This window comes from Helianthus annuus, chromosome 9 (assembly GCF_002127325.2).
Source record: "Helianthus annuus cultivar XRQ/B chromosome 9, HanXRQr2.0-SUNRISE, whole genome shotgun sequence".
In the NCBI taxonomy this organism is placed as follows: Eukaryota; Viridiplantae; Streptophyta; class Magnoliopsida; order Asterales; family Asteraceae; genus Helianthus; species Helianthus annuus.
In genome coordinates, this window is record NC_035441.2 from 93651654 (window position 1) to 93661768 (window position 10115).

General features: G+C 39.3%; 1 protein-coding gene across 5 annotated transcripts; it reads right to left on the bottom strand.

The window, feature by feature from the left end:
• Positions 1-255: 255 nt before the first annotated feature.
• Positions 256-3712, bottom strand: LOC110877929. 5 transcript variants are annotated; one of them, XM_035976851.1, is made up of 7 exons: positions 3499-3712; positions 3110-3401; positions 2644-2822; positions 2428-2531; positions 2145-2357; positions 1009-1188; positions 256-689 (listed from the first exon to the last, which is right to left on the bottom strand). In XM_035976851.1, exons 2-5 carry the CDS (start codon positions 3126-3128, stop codon positions 2243-2245), a joined length of 417 nt encoding a protein of 138 aa, XP_035832744.1. In that variant the 5' UTR covers positions 3129-3401; positions 3499-3712; the 3' UTR covers positions 256-689; positions 1009-1188; positions 2145-2242. The 5 variants fall into 5 exon arrangements, 4 of the variants coding, with proteins under 4 accessions (XP_035832744.1, XP_021981848.1, XP_035832746.1 ...); XR_002557413.2 differs by lacking the exon at positions 1009-1188 and having other exon boundaries at positions 3199-3401; XM_022126156.2 differs by lacking the exon at positions 1009-1188.
• Positions 3713-10115: the final 6403 nt, after the last annotated feature.

Here is a 10115-nt window from a genome sequence, read left to right on the forward strand (position 1 = left end):
AACAAACCAACCCAATGTTCTCTTAAAATAATAGATTACCAACCATGACCATGTTTTTACGGTCCGGATGAGTGTACAGTCATTCAGGTTTGAGGGAGATTAGGAAGGAGCCATTAAAGAAGTGAGGATTGAAGATGACGTACAGTCCTTGTCCTTCCTTTGTTTCAAGAATAAGTCAAGGTGCAAGTCCATGATTGGGTTAAATGGTGTAAATTTGAGCTGAGTGTGGTGTAGTTGGTTAATTAAAGTTCACAGTTCTCACAAAAAAAGAGAAGGAATACAAATTCAAAAGTTTAAATACAATACATGGTGGTCATATCATTAATTACAATCAAAGAATTTTATTACGCATTGAATTAATAAACAAAAAAAGAAATAACAGTAAAATATTAAACATGAATTTCCTGTTACTGATCAAGTGGCATCCACTCAATTCGCAGGTCTATTTCACCAGATTCAACGTTTTGGAGTTCAAGTGTGACCTCTTGTATCACCTTCCCATCAATGACGTTCACAATGCTGTCTTCTAAAAAATGCATTATCCTCCGAATTCAGCCATTTTCCTATCTACACATCTTCTAATATCCCCGCATCCCCAAACACCGTTGTAGATGTTATCAACGGGTGGATATCAATTTCGCTTCTCCCATTATGTCGTCAGCCGAGAATGTGTCGTGATCAAAAACTTGCTGCAACCAAGCACCAAAAATGTTTAATCATAAATTATATATGTATGATTAAGAAACTATATTATTAAAATATTAGTCTGACCCTATTTGATGAAACCACTTTAACAAGTTATAAGCATCTCAATACACTTTACATGACATGCTTTGTTTAATATTTATTATGAGTGGCAAAACAAGTGGGCCGAGCTGGGTTGTCTAACAAGTCGAAACATGTTCCGAGTCATATTAGGTAGCTTTGAAAATAGGTCAAATGAGGCTGGGTCTAAACGGGCCCACCTGCTATTGTATTTGTTTTTTTTAACGGCAAGTAATGACGTACCAACCACCGTGACACCGGGCGATGTGGCCAAGGTCGACTACTCGACCGCCACCAACCCCATGGCTCTCCCCAGATGATCGGAAACCCGACCTCCACCCGCCCGAAAGCAAGACAGTGGAATAATCGATAAAACCTCGCCTCCCATCCAAGTCGAACCGGCGCCACCCGTACGCTCTTCACCTGGATGCCGCAGAAAATAATGAGAGTGGGAATCGAACCTGGCTCACAAGGAACAATTCTTTCCCCAACCACTCCACCACTACCTCATTCGCTATTGTATTTGTTTAATTGTTTTTTATGGTATCTAGAGGTAGGGGCAATGAATCCAACTATTGAGTTACTTGAGTTAACTGAATCTTGTTATTCGAATTTCGAAATTTTGAAGCAAGACTCCAACTCAAACTGGATTCGGAAAAACCGACTCAAATTTGAAATTCGAATTCGAATTGATTTGATTCCAAATAAATGGTGTAAATAATTCAACTTAAAAAGCCCATATTACTAATATTATATTATATTATATTAAATGGAAAAGTATGTGTATATCAGGTTCAAACTTTGAATCAAAAATCACATATTCGAATTAGAATACAGAGATTGAATTTAGAATTGGAATTTGAACCAAATTGAATCGAATTTCGAGTTCTTCGCGTCCAATTCGTATAATGAACACTTGAACCAAATTGAATCATTTTTTGCTGGAATAGGAAACAGTAGACAAAGTAATTTGAACCTAAGTACATAACAGAGGTGGCACTCTCAACCCATTTAACAATGAATTGCTCGAATTTGGGTTATGTTGTACCTCAAACCGGTCTCCTTGGCAAGAAAATAGCTAAAACCAAAATGGGTTGAAAATTGCCCCAAGTGTGATCTAATGTAGTCAACCACCTTAACCCTTTGATTCAAAAATTGGATTATCATTGTCATAACCATTTTTTGCAATATAATTAGCATTTAATTATTTATAAAAAGGGTTTGTGGGTCAGCCCAAGCATTCAACCGACCCATATAATGTAAAACATAACACTCAGAACCCGCACGTGTTGCCACCTCTGAAGCACAAGATGATAGAATACATGCACCAAATCTGAAGTTTTAAGAAGAGAATAATAAGTGAAAGCATTTAGACTTACCACTTTATCAGGCTTGTAATTCTGAAGAACAGAAAGCATAAGCTCTTCATTTCAAACTGGATTCAAGTTACACATCACTACCGGACGTCAAGAAATCATCAGAAACATGGTAGATTTTCCATCGATCGCAAAAAGCTAGATGTCGAGTCGATGGCTGCTGCTGCAGCTTGTACAGCTAAATCTTTGTATACGCTCAGTTCTGCTTTCAAATTTCTGCATGTTATCAAAATCAAAATTAGATTTTGAAAATAAGTTGGTTTCTTTACTTGAAAGAAACTGTTACCTGTAGTCAATGGTTTGCTTTTGCAAATTGTGTTCCGGATGAAATTGTAGAAGACCATTATTACAATGCATTAGCATTTCATTCACTTGGTTCAACGATCTCTCCTGTAAATAACCAATGTTAAAAGGAGAAAAATTAAATATACACAAGAAAAAATATAAAAAATAATATAGATGCATATTTTGTTGTGATAAAACATTAAATCAATGAACGCACCAAATGCTTTTCTTCTTCTGAAAGTGCATTATCCATCTGATAAAAAAGAGGACCCCATCTAGCTCTATGCAAGTCAGCATTTCCTATGTTTTCTTGATTAAAAACCAATTCTCTTGATACCAATAATGGTAATTCTCTTTGGATTGCAGCTTGAACTCTTTTTTTACTACGCCTTAACGCTGCAACAACAAAATAACAAGGTTATTCATGTTCAAATATACTCTAACTAAGAACATGTTATCAGTGATTTGAATTATATATTATCGTTTCCCTGCAAGATGGCCTTTGACCCTGTTGAAGAAGTTCTAACCATTAAGAAGCAACACTTGCAGCTGCTAATAATACAAACAGTGCCCATAGTGTGTCAACATTATGTTTAAACACGGTTATCTTAAAAACTATATTGCCAATTAGACAAAATTATTTCTTTTACTTTGTTGGCCACTTTATTCTACTACAGTAATACCGCGAATATGAGGTCCCATAATGATGAAGAGAAATTGCCCAAATCAAGCACACCTGTAACCCCAAGCAATGCTGGAATTCTATCTTTACCGTATCGAGTGGATCTCTATCGTGAAGAACATCGGACAGAGAGCACTAATCGAAACCCTAGCCGTCGCCCCCGCTTTCTGGCTTTGTCGAACCAGCACAAACACGCCACCAGTTTCTAAACTATTGAAATCAGCAATACAATCCTCAAAATTACAAATTTTCAACATCAGTTTCTAGAACTAACTAAATCTGAAGCAGATGACCTACAAAAATAAGAAAAAAAAAGATTGCTAGAATTACCTTCGTTGTCAGAAAACGTACATGCAGCCGATAAATCAGAACAGGGTTGTCGGAACCTACCTCAACCACCATCTACAGCCAGATGCTCGTCTGCCACCAATCTGCTCGAGAATCCCACTGCCGGAACCCTAATCAGCGGATTTTAACACTGCACACCACACCGTCACAGGTTGGGGTCATGGATTTGAATTCGAATGAAAGTAAAACCCTAGATCTGGTGAAATCCTTACAGATATGTTCATGAGTCGCGAGAGAGAGAGAGAGAGAGAGAGAGAGAGAGAGAAAGGGTTGATGAAGTTTTGTGAGAGTAAATCAAATGAAAGTAAAACCCTTGATCCGTGTGAGCTGAATATCAACCGTTCAGATCACAATCCGTGTGAAAAGGTGAAAGAAATGGATGGCTGAAGATGAATCAGTTGAAGGGTAAATTATGTTGTGTTTCTTGGTGCTTCAAGTGTTGTACATTGTGCATTGAGGGTGTTTTCAACACATTGTTCAATTACCATTCTGTCCTTCCTATATCCTTATTAAAGTAGTATATATATATATATATATATATATATATATATACTTAACAAATTAATCAAAATGGTTTCTTAATACCATGATTAATAAATCATCTAGAATGATAAAATTGTTATAGACCTCTGAATAAATTGAAAAATCATTATTTTATGTAGCAATCAAGCTACATGCCTGGGTCAGACGAGGTCAACAGTCACCCCAGAGATAATCATGACACCTCCAGAGTCAGCGTAGCAGGAGCGGAATTACAAGCATTGATAGACAATGCTGTAACACGAGCTTTGGATAGGCAGTTCAATGAATCCAGTGGTACCCATGTAAGAACTGTGACAACCCTCACAAAACCAGGTATCCGTACGACTTAATTAATTATTAATTGTTGCCTAATTACTGTGCTTTACTGAGTTTGCTGATAAACTGCTACTTGATTTTTGATACTTGTACATATCTGCATCATACTTTGATATTCCTGTCACTACACTACTTATTTACTGAACCTTAGTGACAAACATGATGCACGAAAGCACAGTAGCACTAAACGGATACACAGTGAACATGCTGATATAGCCAGCATCAGGCAAACACTGCCTCTAAAGGCCTGAATGAGCCAGAATATTTTTACTACACCCATAGTGTGTGTAGGGATACAAGGGTTGTATGATTACGTCTCTAGGAATAAGATATAGAGATTTGAATGTGCCTAAAACGAACTTTAAGCACGAAACACAGCACTTTTATCAACACACTAGCTTCTAGCTAATTAATAAAGTGCCAAAATATGAGGAATTATTCCCGACACTTTGCAGAATAAATTGTGTCGCTAAAAATATTATTTATGACGCTTAACGGATATCTTAAGCACTTTAACGGATTACTATCCGACCGAACAACCGGACAATACCCGGAACATAAAAATATTGCCAAAATTAATATTGGTATTTTTCTGAGCCAGTTAGGGCCCCTGATTACCCTAACACCCGCTATCTAATGCATTAAACAACTAACGAGGTTAGTACCTTAAAGTAACGCACTTAACCAAACTGAACCGTAACTGAACGATTGAAAACGAACCGAGTACCGTTACAACTCAATGAAATCGGCCAACTAGTGGGGCCAAGGAGAGTACGCTTTTGAATATTTAATTGGATTGCACGAGGATCGAGACGACTTTCTCTACTTATACCCTCACCTCTCACACACACAAACACACACACCTCACCTTCACTCTCTCTCCCTCTCCCTCTCCCTCCTCTCGGCCGAGATCACCACCACCCCCACATCCGTTTTTCGGTTCAAGTCTTGACATTCCAAGCATATACAAGTGTTGGTGGTTACGTACAACGGAGCTCGGAACAAACGGAACGCGGAGGACCTCTACCGTTTGCTATTATCCACGCAGTTTTCGACTAGTTTCTTCCCTAGCCCCGAGCTAGAGGTATAACGTTTAAAACTCATTTTTGGTCATGTCTAAAGTGGTTAAAAAGATATTTGTCGGTTGAATGTCGGTAACCCGCTTAATGGAACTTTAAAGTTTGCTAAAACGTGAATATCGTTGGATAAAAGCTCAAAACGCGTGTAAATGTCGTAGTATTTAAATATGTTGGTTTTTATGGCCCGATCTATGATGTGGTGGCTCTCATCATCGTTTAACCCGACTTTGTTAGGATCACGTATCTTGACATACACTGGTTTCTTTGGTACAAGGGTTAAAAGGTGAAACTCCACCACACGGGAAACATGAACTTGTGTAAAAATGTTTTAACATGAAAAATAGTATTTAAAACAAGCCGATCTACGTATGTACAAGTGGTATATTCGTAGGACCGGGTGTCGAGAAAATCATGTTTTTGTAAAAATAGATAAAGTGTTAACAAATATGATTTTTATAAACTACAAGTGTAGAAACACTTGTAGAATGAAAGATCCGACAAAATAACAATTTTTACAAAATTGTCGGGAAGTTGTAAGAAGTAAGTTGTTCTAAAAAAAAAACGAGGTTTTTGCAAGACTAAGCTATGTTATAAATAGATCCACTAAAAATAACGAGATCTACATCGTAGTTTTTGTAAAAACTACAAGTTCATGAAATGACGCGGTTTTACATACTAGTCTTCTATTTGAAGTGTTGAAAATTGATTCGGTTGATTTGATAAATTGTTGAGATGATTTGTAAAAGAAAATGATACGCTTGAAAGCGTGGCCACCTCCAGTTACAGGGGAAACTCTGGCGAAATTTTCTAAAAATCTAACACTTGGAATTATTTACAAGAGTTAGACTACTTTGACATGTCTTCAAAAATATATTTCGCCACAACTTTATTTATAAATAATCGGAGGTGGGATTTTCACAAAACCAAAAGTGATAAATATTTATTCGGTAAATATATTTTGTCACCTCACTGTTTATGATTATTTTGTGAAGATATATAAATATTATTTTTAAGAGTAAAAATAATATTTACTAACCGTGTCAAATCCGAAATAATACAAACGCCTTCACGGCAAACATATAAGTTACAACGGTAATTTCTATTACCATTTAATCACCAAAACGTAACTTACGCTTTATTCGGAAGTATTCATGAGCGCGTATGTTGTCAATATATTATTTTGGGAAAATATTATGAGAAAAAGGAAATATATTATTTTTGAGAAAAATGAATATATTTTGGAATAAGAAATAAAATATATTAAGTGGGACTTAATAAAATAATATAAGTATACATGTATTTAATTCCCCCATCCTTGGGAAGGAGATTGCGTATCAAATATATATACGAAACGGTTGACTAACTGTTTCCCAAAAATATAATCTATGAAGCTAAAGCACGGCCATCCGTCTAATAGAATTGGCACATGTAGGTCGTTGCACAGCACTTGGATATTGGAATGCTTGATTTTGTGACGCGTTCACTGTGAGTTCATGTCCCCCTTTTCTCTTAACTGTTTTCAGTTTTATAAACTGCGGGGGTGAAATACATGTTACAATGATTATGGATATGTTATACATGGTATGGTTAGCATAAGGAGGGTTATTCTTAGATCATGTGAGTGGGTAGGCAGAAACTTGAGGCCATTAATCCTCGTTGAGGACCGAGGGACAGGAGCGGTAGATCTATCTGGGTGTAGCGAGCCCAGCCCCAGGTCCAGCTGAACGGACCTCGGGGTGACTTAGTGCCCGACGCATAAATCCGCTAGGTTTGAGTCATCCCTACTTGCACTTCACACATATCAGTGGACTTGCAACCCATTGGTGATCTCTTTTGTTTCCTTATTTGCTACATACCAGGTTTTTGATAAAGATAAAGGTTTGTTTACGCACTTTCGCATGAACTCGCTCAACATTATTGTTGATTTTTCAACTTACATGTATTTCAGGAAACTAACGATCTGGCGCGGTATGGCTTGTTTTCCGCTGCATTAGGCCCGAGGTCATCCAGGGTTCGAGACTTGTGACTCTTTCCTGGACAAGTCACAGTCCCTGAACCATGTTTACTTTAAGTTTGCATTTGTAATGTTTAGACAAGTTATGGTTGTTGGGTGTTAACCCATTAAGACAATGTTTAATATTTTTATTAGCAATGGATGATCTTGCATATTTTTAATTCATATAGCTTGTTATGATTAAGCTATGGTATTAAGAAGTCACACCAAATTAACCACGCTTCCGCAAAGCCAGGGTGTGACAGCTTGGTATCAGAGCTCTGATCATAGCGAACTAGGATTCCTTCTCGAGTCTAGACTATGATCACTAGGGCTCTCACGAAAACATTTTTACTGCATACCACTTAAGTCCAGATCCAAAACGTTTTTACAAACAAATGTTGAGCACATTTCATTTATTCATTATTAGGCTCAGTCCTGAAGACTGAGGCTCGGTCTTGGAGGCCGAGGCTCGATCTTAGAGATCGAGGTAGATGTTATTTATGTTAGGCTCAGTCTTGGAGGCTGAGGCTCGGTCTTGGAGGCCGAGGCTCGATCTTAGAGATCGAGGTAGATGTTTGTTGTTTTAGGCTTAGTCTTGGAGGCTGAGGCTCGGTCTTGGAGGCCGAGGCTCGATCTAAGAGGTCGAGGTGGATGATAGAGCAGTCTTAGAGACTGGGAGGAATTTGGCTAGTGGGACTAGGAATGTCAGTCTAGGAGACTGGGAGGCTAGTGGGACTAGGAGAATTATTTGATTGTTTATTGTTGACTTACATGTTTACATGAATATATGATTGATTATTATACGTATATGTGTTTGTGTTACAAACGTCATGCTTTCACCATGTACTAGAAAGATGGACACTACGAATCCCATGGCCCTAGTATCAGACGACATAGTTGCAGCGGAGCACGAGGTGTACATTTCCGATACTACCGGCATAGACGATGACGACTTTCAGCCCCTTTTGCGCTGCCTGATGTCGTAGCAGAGCCTACTGATGGCCATCTTGTTGGGAATTTGCCACTCGTGGTGATCCCTGTTCCTGTACCCCTTGCCGCTTATCCCATTGTTGATATGCCCCCCCCCCTGACGTGGCCTCTGACGACGATAACGATCTACTAGAAAGAGGACCCATTTGAGGGCGAGGCCCTATTGCTGCTGGTATTAACCTACTGCTTGCGGACGCTCCTACGGGGGAAACTTATGCCCATTCCCCTGTCCCAGACTCATTTGAGTTCCTGACATCAGCATTTTCGCATATACAGGGAGTGCAGCACCACTCACACGACGCCGACCCTAATACGGCATCATCAGCTGCACCGGTTCCCGCACACAGCTTTGAGTTTGATCACAGTATTGAGGGTGATCCTGTTCTTCCACCTGGTTTTGATCCAGACCATGACTCTGAGTTCATATACTTAGACCAGCCCTTGGAGGATCCTGTAACCCTCTATGATGGTTGATCCAGCTGATTTTGAGATGGAGTTTGTTGATCCGGAGCCAGCCGTGGCCCCTGAGCCAGGCGTTGCTCCTAACACCGCATTGGAGCATGACCCTGTTCATGCCAATGCACCTGCTGTTGCTCCTTGGTTGATCATCTACTTGGACGAGAGAAAATTTGGGGTAACTGTGCAAGATAATTTATTATTACGGGGGCCCACGTAATAACGACTTGTAGTGCACAGAAATCCTGGTGGACTCTGCGGGTCAAGCTAATGAAAACCAATGTAGCAGGAAATAACTCAAACACGAATGACCAAGGCGATGAAGCCTCGAGATCATTCTATTTCAAACAACAAGCCAAATTGGCAAGCCTATGTGGAGGCTCAGAAAATTTATTTCCCCACCCATACATTGAGTATATTTATGTGTAAAATTGGGTGAGTACATGATGGCTTACGGTGCTATGTATCTCATAGACAATTGGAAAGTTGTCTAACCCACTTCATGCCATTCTGGCAGAAGAGAATGCCACCCAGGCGTGACACAAACACCAGTATGTTGCCAAGGTTAGGAGCCGAGCTGCAAAAACGCAACTCACAGGCAATTGCACGACATGAAGCTCTCCGCTTTTAGCACGACAATGGCACTATTGGAAATAATCCCTAGCTGACCGCACCTATAAGCAGTTCCTAAACTGCAAGCCTTTGAACTTCGACGAAACAGAAAGCGCCATTGCATTTGTTCGTTGGCCCGAAAAGATTGACTCCATTCTAAGAAAGACAAACTGTTCGCCCCAAATGGAGTGATACCTTTACCTCAAGGTCATTACTAGACGGCACACTCTCATGGTGGGACCATCAGGTTCAGGCCCTTAGCACGGATGCTACCTATGCACTGAGCTGGAACGAGCTCAAGGAAATGATTGAGAAGAAATGTTGTTCTAGGACTGGAATTCAGAAGCTTAAGGTGGAGTTCTGGAATTTGAAAATGGAGAGACCCGAGATTCCTTAACATGTCCAGAAATCGCACGACTTGCCTAGGGTCGTCCCCTACTAAGTCATTATTGTTGTACGATACAGTTATGTACATATAAGCTTTACATTGTGGTCTCGATTTGTGGTAATGCAATCGCAGTATTCTCATCACTTGTGATGTTTGATCTATGGTTTATGTTCTATGACATGAGATGTTATGTGGCTGATTTATTGATAGCATGAGATGTTATGTGCTGATATTGTTGAATACATACATTTTACCTGCTACGACCTAACCTATGTGAAAC

Bases quoted from the DNA above. Each gene is read 5' to 3' on its own strand.
- LOC110877929 (XM_022126156.2), bottom strand. The intron at 2,532-2,643 runs GTGCGTTCATTG...GGTTATTTACAG, and splicing joins CAGAAGAAGAAAAGCATTTG to GAGAGATCGTTGAACCAAGT. The intron at 2,358-2,427 runs GTAACAGTTTCT...GATAACATGCAG, and splicing joins AAGCAAACCATTGACTACAG to AAATTTGAAAGCAGAACTGA.